At 40.1% G+C, this 18,764-nt stretch overlaps 2 protein-coding genes across 6 annotated transcripts in view; one reads left to right on the top strand and one right to left on the bottom strand.

Moving 5' to 3' along the window:
* LOC148317103 (rho GTPase-activating protein 23-like) overlaps positions 1-18,764 on the top strand; it is a 72,514-nt gene that overhangs the window by 9,201 nt on the left and 44,549 nt on the right. The window contains exon 2 of the mRNA XM_088284262.1: positions 6,966-7,141. Within this exon, the coding sequence (XP_088140388.1) occupies positions 7,115-7,141 (27 nt within the window). The 5' untranslated portion in view covers positions 6,966-7,114. The remainder of the gene's footprint in view (positions 1-6,965; positions 7,142-18,764) is intronic.
* Positions 1,140-16,648, bottom strand: adgra1a (adhesion G protein-coupled receptor A1a). Of its 5 annotated transcripts, XM_088284274.1 has the most exons (8): positions 16,486-16,648; positions 16,337-16,413; positions 14,441-14,480; positions 10,327-10,454; positions 10,118-10,241; positions 4,646-4,797; positions 3,819-3,914; positions 1,140-3,729 (listed from the first exon to the last, which is right to left on the bottom strand). In XM_088284274.1, exons 4-8 carry the CDS (start codon positions 10,374-10,376, stop codon positions 2,283-2,285), a joined length of 1,869 nt encoding a protein of 622 aa, XP_088140400.1. In that variant the 5' UTR covers positions 10,377-10,454; positions 14,441-14,480; positions 16,337-16,413; positions 16,486-16,648; the 3' UTR covers positions 1,140-2,282. The 5 variants fall into 5 exon arrangements, with proteins under 5 accessions (XP_088140400.1, XP_088140397.1, XP_088140399.1 ...); XM_088284271.1 differs by lacking the exon at positions 14,441-14,480; XM_088284273.1 differs by having other exon boundaries at positions 16,337-16,629.

The raw sequence follows: 18,764 nt of genomic DNA on the forward strand, positions 1-18,764 counted from the left end.
ATATATTTCTGCAGGAGATATTTTACTGTTTTTTCTGGAAGTGGCACCCTTAAGTTCCTGGAGCCACATTTTCTTGAATGGGAAATAAACGGCATATATTTGTTTGACTGGCAAAGGTGTTTAATGGGAACATTGCTAAATATTTAGTATATAAGTGCGCTCTGTTGAAAATGGCTAAATATTGAAACTATAAAAAATGTGAACATAGGCTCGACATTAAGAGAAGTTGGACTTTGGTTCGGACCTTTTAATTGAAAGAAATTTTAGTCGTGGACCTCTGTGACTTTTAATTGAATACCTCTGGACTAGGCAGTGATAATACAGTTTTGTAATCCAATGTATCATCATGAATGTGCATCTGTAAGATACTTCCCTTAGTCTTTGTCTGCATGCCAAAACACCTTGGACCCTAAACAGGAACATGAAGCACGGCAGAATGAGGAAGTAGCGAGAGTAGAGGTGGGCTTGGGCTTGGGCAGCATCAGCGTCCACAGGAGGTATTAATCCAACTTGTGGTTAATTTGGGAACAGGTCAATAATGTGGTTACGTTTTCATACAGCCAATAACGCTTTAAAATCCAAATATCTGCAGTATTTTGGTTTTTAAAAGCCATGTAAATGCACGCAATAACTCAAATAGGCCCTTGTGTTTTTAAAATTTTGAATATCATGGTTGCGTTACTCCTTTTCTAAGCTGTGTATACAACAATCACAATACCCCGATCGCACAGGACACTCATTGCATGTTAACCGCAAAAAATCTTGGTCTTTGTAGTACAGGATGTGCTTTTATGCACCAGAAATACACAAGTAGTGATAAACAAAACGTGGCGAAAGCTAGCGTATGATACCACTTTTGGAGCGGGGAGGAAGAAAGGAAGAAAGCAGAAGAACAAACGGGGATCATGTATAATTGCGTCATGATGTTGTCTGTGCATCATCGTTTCAATCGGGTTATTTAAATGTGGGAGGTAACCCTGTCCGCTCAAGCCATCTAAACGGGTTATTCCGAATGACTCCGAAATCAAAATTTTGTCATTAACCGGAATATTGACTGCATGTAAACACAATCTGTGAAAGGACAGCCTACAACATTGTTAGTTGACAACTGATCTAAAGTCAAGACAGAACAATCAGAATTACTGTGTATTATAATACATTTTATTAAGCATACAGACAAAACACAGAAGAGAATAGAATGTGTCACATAAAAATGTTTTATCACTCAATAAGATTATCAGGTCACCCTTCTGTAAAATTCAAGATGTTCAAGAAACACTGAGGCTTTAATGTCATAATGGCACAGGAAACAAAAAAAATCAAAACATCGCATGGGCACCGTTATCTACAGCAGACTGAGGGTAAGTGATTTGATTTCTCTTCCATAAACACGAGCATTACAATTGTGTTAACTCAGTCACACATTTCACAAATTGTTTCTGCCACTTATGTGTAATTTAATTCAAATTTCCAATGTCGTCATCCAGTCATCCAGGGAACGATACAATACAAAGTTTGAATTGAGGGAACTGGATTTGTTCTTGTTTGATGAAGACATTTTGCCTTTAATCCAAAAGGGTGCATCTCCTCAGCCAGCGATGTCAACATTTTTCCTGTTGTTGTTGCCTATTGACAAAACAATTAGGGCAACTTTTCCCTAGGAATGAGACAATCTTTGAGGGTAAGGATGTCAGGACAATAAATGATGACTCAAATGTCCTCTGCTTTGAGACAGTTTTGTAGTTTGATGTAGATTGTGTTCCCACCTTTCTAGATCTGTGCATTGTTTTAATCAAAGGAATGTTCCCTTTTCTTCTGGTGCAAATGAACTACTGACTCTGGACCTGAAAGCCCCAATCCCACTGAGCGGCGAACATTAGCGAGTGTTGGCAAAGGTAGCCAAAGTTGTGTTCTTGTCAGTGTTTGTTCAAGGTCGCAAAAGTTTGCCACATGACATTTCTTGTTGTTCTTATTGTGACAAGAAAAAACACAAAAACTGTTGCTTAATGTGTGGTGAACGTTTTGTGATCTGGCACAATCGCTGATGCAAAAGCGCATTTTTCTACACTTGGCCACAATCGCAAATGTCCAGAGCAAAGAACATTTGCTGTTGCCGTTAGTGATGCTGAGTCAATCTTTATAATAGAATTAATAGCTCTTTAAAGTCCATAGTCTTTCTTAAAAGGTTTTAAAGTTTATCGATCACTCGCCTCAATAACAATGTGTAGTTAAAAGACAAAGCCGAGGGCAATCAGAGTTTACAGGGCTCTTGAACGATATCTCTATACAGTGGTTTCATTCTTCCAAGGTCCTGTCCGTATGTTCCCTGTAGTGTCTGACACAAACAGACTATCTTCCTGCAAGCTTCGGTTTCTCCCAATAGTTACTCGCCGATTAATCGTACCATGTTGCCGCGGCAAAGTATTTCTTGGAAAAAAATTTGGCTCCTCCTCTACACATTGTTTTTCCTTGTCCTTCTCTGGTATCTTCAACATGTAGCTGGATGAATCTAGTTCTTGCGAATACAAGTTGCAGGTATCTGGCATTTCAGAGCAGCTTGTGGTAGCAAACTGGTCTGCTGAGCTGTACAAGTGCCACTGGCAAGCATTTACCCGATGGGAAGGTAGGAGGAGACTGTGGCTAGAAGTGAGTGCATCTTGTATGTTGTGGCAAGAGGTCTGGTGTTGTAAACTATGACAGGATGTCTGCAGCTGATCTAAGTGAGGGCTTGGACAGGAAATTTGCAGGTCTGGGTGCTGGCTGTTGGATACTGTTGATCCCTCAATGTAGTGTGCAGTGTGAGGGATTTCGAGTTGGGAGCTAATCACACTCCCATCCATACTGTTTGATGCCATGTGAGAACGGTATTCACGGAGACATGGGCGCGGGTGATTGAAGGAGCGTGACTTGGTTCTGTCAATAAGGCAACTCTGTAGTGGCACGGAAGGACGTGGGAGCTCGTCAGATAAGGCTAGAGGACGTGCTGGTGAGGGTGATGACTCACTAAAAGGGGAGACTGGAGTAGCTAAAGTGGGTGTCATTGCTGCCACACAGCAAGAACTGGTGTGACGGGGAGTAAGATTTTGGGCTGGGGATCCATTTTTATGGTACAAGCTTTGCACAACTTGCGGTGAGAGAAGTGGCTTTTTGCCTAAGCATAAGGAGTTGAGGTGGCATTGTGGTTGATGTCGCTCCTTCCTCTGGCTTTGTCTGTTTCCATCTACATCAACAAGCTTGGATTTGGCTGGGCAACAAGCCCACCAGCGGTGCCACACATCATCACGTTTGGCACAGTGCTGGATGAGGAGAAATAGTCCAAGAGTGACACAGAATGCGCCATATAGACAGCTGAATATCATGTCCAGAAAACGTCCCAGAGACACTGCCATTGCTCCTAAAGCCCATGTTGATAGAAACAGAAACAGGGTGAAAACTGTGGTCCATAGCTGTGATTTAAATGAGTGCTCATTGGAAAGTTCGGATACACCAGTAATAAACGCTGCACAATCACTAGCAGATCCAGAAGCCCCGCCAACGTCAGGGTGGCACTGCTGGTCTGTCGATGATAACTGCTGCTGCTCCTCACTCAAAACCCGTAGCTCGTACTTCCTCTCAGGATGGCGTTTGAGCTGAATGTAAGTGCACAAGAAGTACACGGCCATGATTAAGACCAAAAGACTGACAGGGGCATAGAATCCTCCCAGGCTTGGTTCCCATGCCATCCAGCAACTGAAAAGACAGCCAGGTATAAAAAATATATATATATTGGGGGCTTTGTCAATGAATTAAGATATGACTTTCTTGAAATGAATACTTACTACAGTGCATCATCCCTGCTACCATAGTTTTCCATTCCAAAGGCTGCAGTAATTCCAACAATTATGAGAGGGATGCCATTGCTTACAAGATAGAATCTATAGCGGGGAAAAAAGGTACAATTATTAGAAACGAAGGCACCACATTTTGTGACCTTTTATTTTTGTAGTTACATTGTAAATGGTGTCAATTGTGCCGATCTCGTATCCCTTAAATGACCTGCGAGGACGGAGCATATTTCAGAATCTGAAACCCCACATTTTTAGAACAGTTTGTAGATTTGGAAAATAATTCTGATTTATGATTATATTGGACATTTTTTAAGAAAGTTTGTTTTTTGAGCATTACATTCCATTAATTCTATCTTAATCTAGTCAAAGAACATTCTCGTCAATCCTAAATTTATAACATTTAATATTCCTGTATTGCAGTAGGCTATGAATATTTTTAAATGAAAAACTATGGCCTTGGTACAAATGTACAAAATAAATAATTGTATAGGTAAACATGTAAAAGTATGTTAATGTTTTCTTCCTGTTCATGTGTTAGTTGCCGTCACAAGACACTTGCATGATTTGTTTGATGTAGTTCTTATGTTGCCCATTCTGACACTACCTAGCCACTTGCCCAGGCTACATATTGCAAATTTTGTTGCTGCCATTATCGTGTCTTATGTCTTTATTTATAATTTACATTTTGCACCAAAATAACATTATCGAATAGTTGTATCACTATAATATCTTGTTTTTTAATTACAATCCACACAAAATTGACAACATTATCCAATAGTTGCACAGGGGGTGTGGTCAATTTTGATGATTAATTTTACCTGAGAATCGTTGTTTTGCTTTCAGCCAGGACAGGACCGTTTGAGCCTGGGGCTTTAAGTGGGTCTTTGGACACATCGTTACAGATGTTTCTGGCAGTAAATGTCAGCCAAAGCATGGTAGATAAAGAAGCATACTGGAGCATAATTCCAACCTAACAGAGATGACAATGTTAACAGTACAATAACAACATTCTCTAAATTCTAATCAGTTGAGCCTTAGGTCATCTTTTTTTGTTTAAATAATAATCAACACAAATGACATATGAGTATAGAAAAATATATAGATTACAGAGCATCCACCAAAACACCCGATTTAGTTGTCTGTGGATTCTCAGTTCAATTTGTACACATGGGATTAAAAAGTCAGTTTTCCATACAACTTGTGTGTCCATTTGAATCCTACGACCTCAGTGCTTTCAGGAGTGGCATCTGTGTTGTTGTCACTGCTGCTGTAATGCACTGATAACAATGCGACGCTCACTCACCACCAAGCTACTGCATTACATCTACTTGATGATTAATTTCTGTTAGGAAGACCTCTGAAGGTGTAATGTAGGGGTAGGCAACTCGGGTCCAAAAGAGCCGCTGTCCAGCCTGTTTTAGAAGTTTCCCTACCCAACACAACTGAATGAATTGATCAGCTCATCAGCAAGCTCCATAGAAGCTTGCTGACAACCCTGATCATTCAAATCAAGTGTGTCAAGGAAGGAAACTTCCAAAACAGTCTGGACAGTGGCTCTTTGGGACCGGAGTTGCCTTCCTCAGATCCAGTAAGTTATTTTCATACTCACTGATGCACACCGCCGGTTTTAATATGGCTACAATAAAACGCAGTTGTGGGCGGTGAGTTTCAGACACGGGCCTTCAGAGGATACTTAGTGATCTAATCCACCTCTTTATAATGCCATCACATCACAAAAGAATATCCTACAAAAAGAAACATTTTATAATTTTCACACTGCTGGGTATTTTACTAAATTGTTACTAAAACATCTTCGCAGATTTACGGATGACTTTCAGTTTGGTCCATTCCAAGCATTCTCCCCTGCACACATCACATACATATCCGATTTACAGGCACATACGAAAGAGGCCAATGTGTGGCATTAAACAACAGCAATTCCCATATTTGAGAATGAATACCATTTATTAGTAAAGTGAATTTTTAATCCCTGGTCTAACATCGTCCTCCATTGTAAATCAAGTTTTGATGCTGAAAAAGTTCAACCAATCAAAACAAGCAGCTAGACATGGAACTCATGGCCAGATCAAGCAGTTAGGACCACATTGTCCAGAAGGAGGGTCCCTTGTATTGCCACCTCTGGAAGCCTGATGGTGGAGAGGAGGTTCTTCAACTCCTTCTCCCTGAGATCTTAAGACAGTAGGTGTTACATGAGCTTCATCAAAACTACGGGCGCCAGGGGATGGAGCGAATGACTGAGGTGGTGAAGCAGAGGTGTTCTTGGCAAGGGATTAACAAAGACATTAAGACCTAGTGCCAACAGTGTGAACATTGTGTAGTTTCAAAGAGCACCCAGCTATGAGTTTGGGCACCTTTGGGTCACTTGCTGGCTGCAAGGCCGAACCAGGCGTTGACCATTGATCTCAGACTTTTGGAGACTGCTTGGTATGGACGAGAGCTTGTGATGGTGATGATAGACGTCTTTTTAAAGTTCGCTCAAGCAATCCCGACTCATGACCAGAAGGCATCCACTGTAGCCAGAGTCAAGATTTGTGAGCGTTTCTACCGTTTCAGAGTGGCAAGCTGCGTGCACTCTGTCCAAATTTTGAGAGCATGCTGGTGCAACAATTGTGTGAATTGTATCGTGTGGAAAGAAAAGTTCTGTATCATCCCCATGGAAATGGAAAGTGTGAGAATTTTAAAAGGACCATTCGTTCCTTTCCCACTGATGAGAAATGCAACTTGACAGATCACCTCCCTCAGCTAGTTTTCCATTATAATGCCACTGACAGTCCCTTTACTAGTGAGTCACCACACTTTTTAATCTTCGGTCAAGAGCCACAACTCAAGTTGATTTTCAGCTGAGCCAGCTCCGTAAGCCAATTGCAGGCAGCGTGTGCAATTAGGTGGCAAAGCATCGCAGGAGGCTGGGGGATATGGATGTGGTTCGGATCGCATGGAGTTGACCACTCAGAAGCGAAAACAGAGACATGATTGGGAGGTGCTGTATGAACCTCTGGAGGCTGGTCAAAGAGTGTACTTGACCCAAGACGACGGAAGATACAGGACATATGGGAGCCCATTGTTTATCAGGTGGTGAGAGCTTCTGGTTTTGATGGTGTTGTTTATTTCCCCCAGTTAAAGAACTCCAGAAGGTGAGACAGGTGCATCGCACATCACTTAAGCCCGCATCACCACCACCTGATGCCTGCTGAGAAGATTGGCCACAAGGTTCCCCCGGGCAAGAGACCAGTGATGACGAAGAGGTGGTATCTGGTTCCTGGGTCATGTCAAGAGAGTCAAACAATAATCAGGTAATACTCATGCAGCTCCCCATTCTCCCTGAGGTAAACAGGCGCCTTGGAGGGACTGAATGGTGGCCTGTAGATTGGCACGGGAAAATGCTGGTGAAGACTTTGTATGACTCTCACATCTGACTGTGACAAGTGAGAATGTCCAAAACACTGGACCAGTGATGGGCTACATCTAAAGTGTAAGGTAATAGTAATATCTTTGCTCAGTACATGGAACTCACTCAAATGTACTTTTGCATTTGTAATGCTATAAGAACAGGCAGATCAGATCACTTCATGGAAATTGGAATAATGGGCTTCAAGCCAAAGGCACATTCCTTGAAGCGCCTCTCTAAAATCTTACAGTGTCTGAAGCAATCATCCTCATCAAATGTAGTAACAATATTCTTCTGACAGCGTTAGAAATTCAAATTGAACACAACCAAACTAAATAGGAGCTTTTTAAAAATATTTATATTGAACCATCAACCAATTTGAAAGGATTTGACGGTAGTATCGTAATACTACAGTCAAATAAATGTTTGCCGTAATGTTATGTATCTGATATGGCAATTTATGTTGAAAATCTGCTAAAGATCTCCAGTAAATTCTGTATAAAAAGTATACACGCCCATGTAGAAATACAAATAGATTTTCAAAACCCGCTTTCATAATTAATGTGACCTACATGTACAATTTAATTGAAAAATATTGGGATAACAAGGGTGGCTGTGTTCAGAATTTAGTCACAATCAAACTCAGGTTAAACGGCAATCAGCACTCATCGGACACAATATAAAATACCACTGATTAACTAACCCCAGATAAGGATTGCGCTGTTCAATGTGGGTTTTCCTGATATTTTTAGGAACCACATTTTACAATGCAAGCCATGGTCCACAAACAACTTCCACTGTATCACATTGATTACATTTGTATTTTTTTAGAGGTATTGTACTGCTTTACCTTCCTGTGCGTTGGCATTCGTGTGGAGCCTATCCAACCTGCTGAGGTTACCTGTGTGCGGTACTGTTGGATATTTTTCTGTCTTTTATCGTGATAATGGAGCGCAAATATGCTAGATCAGGCATCACCAAATGGCGGACCGCGGTCCGGATCCGGACCGACAGATGGTTCGGACCGGACCCATGACCAATCTATGATGAATTTTTTTCAGGGCGCATTCGCAAACGTTGACGCTGCAATTCTGGTTAATACGGAAAAGGCTTCACTGATTTGAGCCAATCAAATCTTTTGTTTACGATCGCTGCCAATTGCGCAGCAGACAGGGAGAGAGTGCAGCTGACTGTATGTCTTGCTAAAAAGTTAGCAAAGTCGATGCGTGTTGTTTTAAATGAATGGACGGAGAAATTTAGTTTCGGTCTGGCTGCAGCCGATTCAAAACCAGTGTGCATCATATGCTCCGAAACCGTTGCAACATTGCGAAGCGCCACTACAAAACAAAGCATCGCCCTTTTGTGCAAAGTTATCCGCTGAAGTTTGAGGTGAGCGCACGCAAAAACATCGAACTTCGAGTGCAGTATCACAGATTTTTACATTTTTGTTTACAGCCCAGCGGCATGCAAACGGATGTTCACTATAAGTTATCATGGATTTTGGGGAAACATAAAAAAACATTCAGTGATGGGGAAGTTGTGAAGGAGTGCTTAAATGTGGTTGCACAAACATTATTTGTAGGAAAACACAAATCCCAGATGTGTGAAATAATCTACCAAATCCCAATGGCCTTGACTCCGTTCCAACCCAGATTTAAGTCACTGGCAGGGCAGTCACAAACTCATTTTTCTCATTAAGAGAAGTTAAAAAAATATTCAAAAGAAAAGGTGGTGTCAAAGCTCATTTTGAATTAGTTTTTCATGAGGACAGCCATTTGTATTGATTGTGTACTGAACATGTTGACCTTTTTTACTTGGATAATTAGGCTTTCTGTTTTTTTTTTAGGCTGATAACTCTTTGATTTATGAAAAAAAAAAAGGTAAAGGATGTTAACTCAATGCTTAGCACTTAATATATTTCTGCAGGAGATATTTTACAGTTTTTTTTTCTGGAAGTGGCACCCTTAAGTTCCTGGAAACACGTTTTCTTGAACGTGAAATAAACACCTTATATTTGTTTGACTGGCAAAGGTGTTTAATGGGAACATTGCTAAATATTTAGTATATAAGTGCGCTCTGTTGAAAATGACTAAATATTGAAACTATATAAAAATGTGAACATAGGCTAGACATTAAGGGAAGTTGGACTTTGGTTCAGACCTTTTAATTGGAAGAAACTTTAGTCGTGGACCTCTGTGACTTTTAATTGAATGCCTCTGTGCTAAATCAACAGATGAGGTCTATGCGAGAAGTGGAGGGGAAGGAAGGAAGGGAAGCTTGCTCACACCAACCTACAAGGACTCCAAAATTCTCAACAGCTGGTTGGTGCGTAGGCACCTACAACAGTCACGACCCTGTCTCCCCACCTAAAGGCAGAGAGAGGCTAACTTCTCATCAATCGGGGTGAACCCCAATGGACAGACATCAAGCATGGGGGCAATAAGTATGCCCACACTTGCTCGGTGCCTCTCACTGTGGGCAACACCAGAATGGAATACAAGCCCCTTGAGAGGACTCTTACCAGGGCCCAAGCTGTTGTGCACTCGAATCGCACCTGTTGGCCTGGCTCCCGAGGGCATGCCCGGTGACCCTTGTCTGGGCCGGAGAAAACTAGGTCCAAAATTTGTGTCCATCATGCAGTAAATATCTTTTGAACTGTGCTTTTTATAGTGCCTGAAACCTATTTGCCATGGGTGACTCTGACAGGTGCATAATGCCCAAGACAACTTAGAACATTTTCATGAATCTTCTTGTTTCAGGCATTTACTCAACCATTACATTTCTAGCCAATTTTCGAATCTGAGGTGCTGTTGCAAATTAGTTAAACATTTCTGATCTATGTTTATGAAATAGAAAGAAAAAGTAGGATAAAGCGACTTACAATTTGACACAAAAAAGGAACGTTGATCTGATTTATGCCTCCAGCAAACACGCCGAACGTCAGTCCTGTGTGAAACAAAAAGTTGAGGAGTGTGTGCCATCCATTTCTGCTGATGCGGATCACACTGGAAAAAATGTAGCAACAAGGATAGTGGAAATATAATAATAATGATGATTTTGAATCCATTTAAAGAATGACTTGATGATCACCTGTAATGGACTATATATGTCATGATGGAAACCAGCAGACACAGCAGCATGACAGCCGTGCAGGCATACACCACTGGATGCAGGTAATCCCCAGGGTATGGTGGGAAGGACAGCACTCTTTTCAGATCCTGCAGTTAGAGGTATTTAAAATCTGAGCATGACATATAATATACAAACAGGTCAGACACTCCTCCAACACACTCAATGAAATTATCTATCCATACATTTTCTGTGTAATTATACTGTTCGGGGTTAAATGATGTCATCTTCAAAAGGGGTTGCTGCAAACAAGTGTTGTGAAACACTGTTCAACGTGAACTAGTTCAAAGTTCAGCTCACAAATCTTAAAATGAACTGATTCACTTCCTCCTCCTTTGCTTTCGGCTTTTCCCTTCAGGGGTCGCCTCATCAAATCAGTTGCCTCCATCTAACCCTGTCCATATTTTATAATGGAAATGTTATATAAGTTCATCCTGGTTGTCATGCTTGTACAACATTGCATGTACATCGGCGACAGTGCTTCTTCGTTGTCACACCAGAGTGGTGGCCTACCTTTTTAAGAAGGGGCACCAGACGGTGTGATCCAATTACAGAGGGACCTGGTAAGGTCTCATCAGGGGTGACGGCTAGGAGTGTCCGTCTGAAGGTTGAATCTCAGATTCAGGAGCGGCAATGTGGTTTTTGTCCTGGCTGTGGAACAATGGACCAGCTCTACGGCCTTGGCAGGGTCCTTGAGGGTGTATGAGTTAGTCCAACTAGTCTACATGTGTTTTGTGGACTTGGAGAAGGTGTTTGACTATGTCCCTCTGGGAGTTCCATAAGGGGTGTTTAGGCAGTACAAGGTGCCGAACCCCTTCCCTGTACCAAAGATATCAGAGTTTGGTCAGCATTGCCGACACTAAGTCAGATTTGTTTCCAGTGAGGGTTGGACTCAGCCATGGCTGCCCTTTGTCACCGAGTTTGTTCATAACCTTTATGGAGACATTGAGATTATCCAATTTGGTGGCCTCAGTATTGAATCTCTGATTTTTGCAGATGATGTGGTTGGCTTCCTCAATCCGCAATCTCCAACTTTCAATTGACAGCCAAGTCTGAAGTGATTGGACTATATATTCCCTTGAATCAGCTGTAAGCCCTGAGTCGTCAATCAGCTGTTTGGGCCTGTGGGCTAGCAGCAAGCTGACTGCTCCCATTGCCTCCTTGTGCATCTTACATGATGCTCCCAACTAGGGCTGGGCGATTAACCGAAAATTTACCGTTACCGAAATTTATTAGAATGACCGACATCATTTTGCCCATGTCGGTAAATTCGGTGTCTAAAAAAAAAAATGAAAAAGGAAAGTCTTTTCTGTCTGCGGCAATGTTCATGCCTCTTTAAGTCTGCTCCAGCGCATGTAGTCACGTGACTCAGGCGCTGTAGAAGAATGTAAACACAAGACCCGTTCGTAGCTGGCGATTCAAATTCAGAAGCGGCTGACACGGCTAAAGACGAAGTAACGTTAGTTGAAATTGGTCTTGTCGCGCTTGTCCCAAAAAGAAATTCGACATCTGTCGTTTGGAAATGTTTTGGGTTCCATAAAGACGATGTTTGCGCAAAAGAACATGAACTACAAAGTGCGTCGTAAGCACCTGAAACAGCGCGTCCAACCTTTTCTTTTTCACCACCCACAACACAACCATGCTGTTGACTTGGAGCTTGTGCTAAAAGTTCAAAGTGAGAAGCAAGGTTGGACAAGTGACAACAGCCCATAACGGAGGCGAAACCATACGAGAGAACGTCTCAGTGGTGGACGGGATAGCCTAGCACATAGCTAAAGATAGAGCTCCTGAAGTTACAGTGGAGCGCACATGATTTAAACGCCTCAGGAACGTAGCCGACAAGAGGTACGAAAATATTTGCCGCAAACAGCACTTCCCGATATGGACAACATCGGGACCGGAGCGGAGACATGTCGAGCATTTTGCATCCACATCCGACTTGTGGTCGAGTCGCAACATGCATCCCTGTTTGAGCCTGAAATGTGCAGTACATAGACGACAAGTGGCGACTGCGCACCAGAGTACTCGAGACGGCACATTTTACTGATGAAGCACACGCGTTTGTTTGGCACTGGCATTCCATTGATTTTTTTTTTTTCATTTTATTTAGCATTTTGTTTACAGGCGACTAGTGCCTTTGCACATGGCATTATTTAGATTGTTTACAAGATACCTTTACACAAATCTAAGCATTTGCAAATGGCATTACACCATCTCGGCACAATCTATTTGCAGGAAAAGATTTTGTGAGAGGTACCCTTTTTTTCCTGTTCTTTGTGACATTGTTCAAGTCATGCAAAGCAAGCTATTTTGAATGTTTCTTCAAATGATTTTTGTACTTCTATTTTTCATTGAAAGTAATGTGTACCAGTTGGTCAATAAAAAAAAGCAGTTAATATGCATTTTCTGCATTTATTTTGATTTTGGTCCTCAGGGGGAATTTATCGTGCATTTATCGTTATCGAGGTAAAATTGCCCAATTTATCGCGATATTGATTTTAGGTCATATCGCCCAGCCCTACTCCCAACCTCATCTCCTTCTCTACGTCAGCATTTCTTATAGACATATTCCTTGAGCTTCTGCGTCGTCCATGTTATATCCATCAAGCACGGAAACAGAAATTGGTTTAATCCAGCCATGCCATTCCCACAATACAGTTGGGCCATAGACCTACCCACTCTCAGCATCATCACAACAAACCAAATGTACATCTCTTGAACCTGGGACCTCTCAGTTGCACCACACACTTCCCACTACCCTAACTTCATCATCTACAAATACTTCCACGTTTAATCTGCAAAATGCTTGGTCCTTAAACAGTAAAGTCCACCTCATCCATGTCATCATAACAGACATGAAGTTAGACTTCTTTTGTCTGACTGAAACCCAACGAAATCCAAATGACGACATCACACTAAACCAAGCACCCCTACCATGTTTACCTCCAAAACCTAAAAACCACATACCACTGGTCGTGGTGGGGTAAGACATCCAGGAGTTACCAACATCAAAGCTCTTGAAATTTTTAATCCTCTCCCTTCCTGGATCAGCTCCACTTCAAACCATTCTTATCTACTGGCCTTCCAAAGCAACTGCCACCTTCCTGTCTGATCTGTCTGCGCTCCTGACTGCTGTCTAATCCAGGTCTTCTTCTGTACTTTTCCATGGAGACTTCACTACCCACGTCACCTCAACCACATTCGCCTCTAAATTTCAGTCACTCTCGGACTGCTTCCACATCACACAGCATGTCCAACCCACCCACTCCAAAAATCACACACTGGATCCTGTGTGCTGGTCTGACCTCTTTCACGCCACAAAATGCCTGGACCTCGACTTCTCAGATCACCACGCCTTTTCTTCTCTAACCCTACTCCTAGCCCCAGTCAGCTCACAAAACGCAACATCTTTTCCGTAACTTTAAGTTAGTAAACATTCCAGCTCTCATGAACAGCCTGGATGACCTCAAACAATGTCAAACTCAACAGCAATAAAGCCAAGCTTATATGGTTGTGGCTTCCAAAGCACTGTTGTGGAAGGTTGGAGAGCTCATGCTGGGGGGGATGAGATACCCATCTGTTCGTCATCCCGGACTCAACCCTCTCCTTTTAGTCGCATGTGAAATTTATCACTAAATCTGCCTTCTATCATTTCAGAAACATTTCCAGACTCTGGCCATCACTCACTGATTCTGAGGCTCAAACACTCATTCACCTGCACTGGACACTGGAAACACATCACTTTGACTCTAATCCATCTCCACTCGTTTGCTATCAAGTCCTGCATCAGTTACAAAATCCTCCTCCTCTTATACAAATCTCTCCATGCACTAGCTCCTCAATACCTCTTTGATCTCCTACACCCATACACACCATGTTGTGACCTTAAGCCTTCAAACCGTGGTCTACTTTCCACACCCAAAACTAAACTCTGAACCTATGGAAACCCACCCTCTGGAAGACTCTCCCTTCACAAATCTGTAGCACTCCATCTCTCGACATTTTCAGACATTGTCTCAGGCACCATCTGTTCAACACAGCATAGACTCTGCATTAAACCAAAAGTTACACTCACTTAAAGCACATCTACGGGAAGCACCAATTTCCACAGTGCCCTGAAACGACACAAGGAAATGTAGACATGAAAGGGCCTTTGTCATAGGTGATTTCACCAAGTGTTAGCCTTAAGACCTTTCAGAAGCATGGCTAAGTAGGCAATACGTTTATAATTTTCATTTCTGGCTTTCGAAATATGTTTACGTAGGTGAAAAAGCTTACTTGGCTCCTTTCGTCTAAGTCTCCTCCTGACAATAATAATCGCAGTCCCAGTTTACACTAAGTGTTCAGATGCGGACTCCTTTTTTAAAGTGTTTAAGGGTGGCGTTTTTCATGCCCCGTACACTTGACTTTCAGGATGCAAAATCACCCACGGCATTTCATCTCATGTTATAAAAAAATCGAATTGTGTGTGTTGAATTAATTTCTTTGTATCTACTCCTTCAAAGTAGCAAAATAGAAAATGAACAGTTTTACCCATCTGGCGGTCACTTTTGCGCACATTTGCAGTAGACCAGCTTTAACATCTGTTTTTGACAATTTTTGCATGTGCAATCTTGTGCCTCTCTGGCTAATTGTCTTTTTCCTCTCAAGGAACCGACTTATGTGTGCATAATTCAAGCTATTGCGTGAAGGGCGGAATCACAAGCTACGTATCTATATTTACGACGTGGTTAACTTGCTTCCTCGTGTATTTTAGAGACACTGTCATGTCTTCCACCTCCTCCACTCGGTTCTCCCTGGGACATCATGTGCCCTCATAACGCTTCAGTGAGCGAGCCATCTATTAGACAAAGCATGACTGATTTAAATCCTTTGCAGTGCCTATAAAATAACTAAAACGCTTAACAGTACACCACAAAACACATTGTGTCATGATGTCACTATTTTGAAAAAAAGACTTCTTTTGTTACGGCATGTGAAGCTTAACACTACTTTTGAGATGTACGGAAAATTTGTTTGATATGCATGCTAATTAATGAATGAATTAATTAACGAATCCAAATGCAGAATGCCACACTGCAAAAAAAGGGCTAAATAGCTGTGAAACAAGCATGATTGATTTTTTTTTTCCTGCATGATGATCAAAGGTGAGCTAATAACAATGTTATTCAATAATTACTGTAGATATGAGTGGTGAGGTTCAAAATGACACGTTTAAGAACAATACATGCCTGTTTTTGTTTCTTGTTTTTATTATAGGCTATATTTTTTATTTACATTATGGAGTGGCTATAGCAACTAAAATATCCATCGCGTCACACAAACAGGTGAACATTTTTAGTGTACCCCAAAATAAAAACAACAAAGACAACAAGATAGATAATGTGATCCATAATTTTCGCACACCAGCATCACAGTAGACCTAATTTGATCTCCGAATCTTTCATTAATTGGCAGCACTGGAGGCTCATACTGAAGTAAGCACAGTGTACACTCATCCCTCCTGTTGTTTTGTTTATGTTCGCAGAGGTGAGTAGCTCTATATTTTCTCCAAAAATAAAACAAAATGCTAATTAAAGTGATTCTTAAATATAACTGATTTACTTATTTTTTAAATCTAGATTTTAAAACGCTGGTAAAGGCACGTACCACATTAATTAAGGCAATTAAATGATCAATTGAGGCAAATAAACTGACATTAAACAGAAATATACAATTTAAACATAAAGCCTTATATACATCTCAAATTTCCCCATTGTGGGACTAATAAAGGACATCTTTATCTTTTTAGCTATTTTTAACAACAACAATTGATTTTTTTTTTTTTAAATCACGTAGCTTATATAAGCATTAAAAAAATTCATTTTGTGCTTAACCCACAATAACGTTCTCTGGAATCAAACCAAATTTAACAAATGCTCATGTGTTCTACTCAAGTTACTATTTTAACGATCTAATTCCGAACACTTACCATTTGCCGATCGGGAGTCGCACTTGTGAAACTCTGCTCTCTGCGCCCCTCGCGACTTTGGATTCCACACAAAACACCTGACGTGTTAAAACAGATTGTATGTATATGTATAGATTTAAATATGTATACATATATATATATGTTTTTGCCTCGAGGTGAGAGAGGGTGTTCGGATCACAGCAGTCATGTTCCGACTCGGCGAAGTGAAGAGCCTCGGATTTGTGGGAGCCTCCATCCGGCTCCGCACGGCCTCAACTGGCTGCAGAAGTCAAAGCAAAAACTGCGACTACTCTCGAGTGACGTCAAACAATGGGCCGGACCTGGACGAACGTGGTGGGGAAGCTTCACTTTGTGTCCGCCAAGGTTGTATATTAATATTTAGTATGGGTCCATCATTTTGGCTGTGCGATACTAACCATTTAAAATGACTAATACAACTGTTATATAGTAGTTAGGCGGAGTTACGGATTGTTGCCAATAGAGGGTGCTAGTGGTTTATATGTCAGAGTTAGGAAGGTTTGTGAACTCAGAGTAACAACAACCGTCAGTCAGACCTGTTGTATGATGTTAAGTGCTGCATTAAAAAGAGCCGATATAAAGACAGCCGTTGTGCGTGCATATCTTCATTGATATCTCAAGATATCACAACAACCATCAGTGTCGGTGTTAAATAACAGTGCATTGCATGCACTGAATTATTTTGAGCCTGAATTCAGGTCAGTGGGGATAGCGTGATGCACTGCGTGTTGTGACGTCACAGCAAGAAGGATGATGCTTGACCTCAGCTGACAGCCACATATCTATCTTAAATTTATCTGATATTTTATTTATACCAATACGATAATGGAAAATGTAGACATCACTCTTAGGTTGCAAGGTTTGGGTAATCCAAAATCTTATCGGTTAAAAAAAAAACAACTGTTGTTCTTGCTGCTTGTGTGTCGAACGAACGAAATCTCTGGGCATATCACAGTTGATTTAACATCAATATGGCATCAATTGAATAATTTTGATGATTCGTTGAAATATCGAACACAACATAAGACATGAAAGTAAAATCAAAGAGGAAGACAAATCAATACATATCTTAGTTCAAATGGAGTAGAAAGAAGTAAAGACTTTTCTGGTCCTACCCCTTGTTTATTAGAAATCATATATTATGTCAATAGTAGTAGTAGTAGGTTTTATATATATATATATATATATATATATATATATATATATATATATATATATATATATATATATATATATATATATATATATAATATATATAATATATATAATATATATATATATAATATATATAATATATATATATATATATATATATATATATAATATATATATATATATATATATATATATATAATATATATAATATATATAATATATATATATATATATATATAATATATATAATATATATATATATATATATATATATATATATATATATATATATATATATATATATATATATATATATATATAATATATATATATATATATATATAATATATATATATATAAAAAATATATATATAAAAAAAAATATATAAAAATATATATATATATATATATATATATATAAAAAAGAGTCATTGCATATCGGTATATATATATATATGCAATTACTCTTTTTTTTTTTTTTACAATTTTTCTGCGAAACTTTTTTTACCATTTTTCTGTGAAGTTTTTAACTGATATTTATTTGATTAATATTTTGGAATTAATGTAAAATCACCAAATATGAAGTGTATTTTATGTCAAAGACTGTCATAGCTTTCTTTGATCCTTTTAGAATCTAAAAGGATCAAGGGGTGTCAAACATACGGCCCGCGGGCCGGATCCGGCCCGTCTGGTGGTTTGGTACGGCCCGGGGAAGAAAGCTGCATTGTATAAAAAAATATGAATTTTCTTTAAAATCTGTAGTTCTTGTATTATCCGCTAGGGGCGCAGTGTTTTAGTACGTGTAGACAACATGAAAGCAACACTGCGGCGGAACTAGGACCACCTTTAAGTTCCACAAGGCTGTTACTAAATGCTTTTGGAACATTGTTACTATCCCTGTGATCAGTTTTATGCACAACACACTCAAATATATGTTTAACTGTGTAAAGGTGTTGTTAAAATTGCACATACTTTATTTATGTTCTTATGTTGTTCTCTTGTTCATAATATATTGTTCATAATGTAAAAGGAAAATTCTGTTAATAAACATTTTGATAATTTACTTATTCTTTGCACTGATTATTAGTATTAGTGACTAATACAAAGGAAAAAAGTGGGCTTATTGTTAGTTCTATGTAATTTTGCAATGAGTTTACTGGTCCGGCCCGCTTGATCTCAAATTAAGCTGTATTCGGCCCGCATCTAAAATTTAGATGATCTAAATCAGGTGTGGGCAAACTACAGCCCGGGGCCC

Source organism: Idiotropiscis lumnitzeri, chromosome 20, assembly GCF_059441095.1.
Source record: "Idiotropiscis lumnitzeri isolate Australia: NSW breed Sydney's pygmy pipehorse chromosome 20, RoL_Ilum_1.0, whole genome shotgun sequence".
Lineage (NCBI taxonomy): Eukaryota > Metazoa > Chordata > Actinopteri > Syngnathiformes > Syngnathidae > Idiotropiscis > Idiotropiscis lumnitzeri.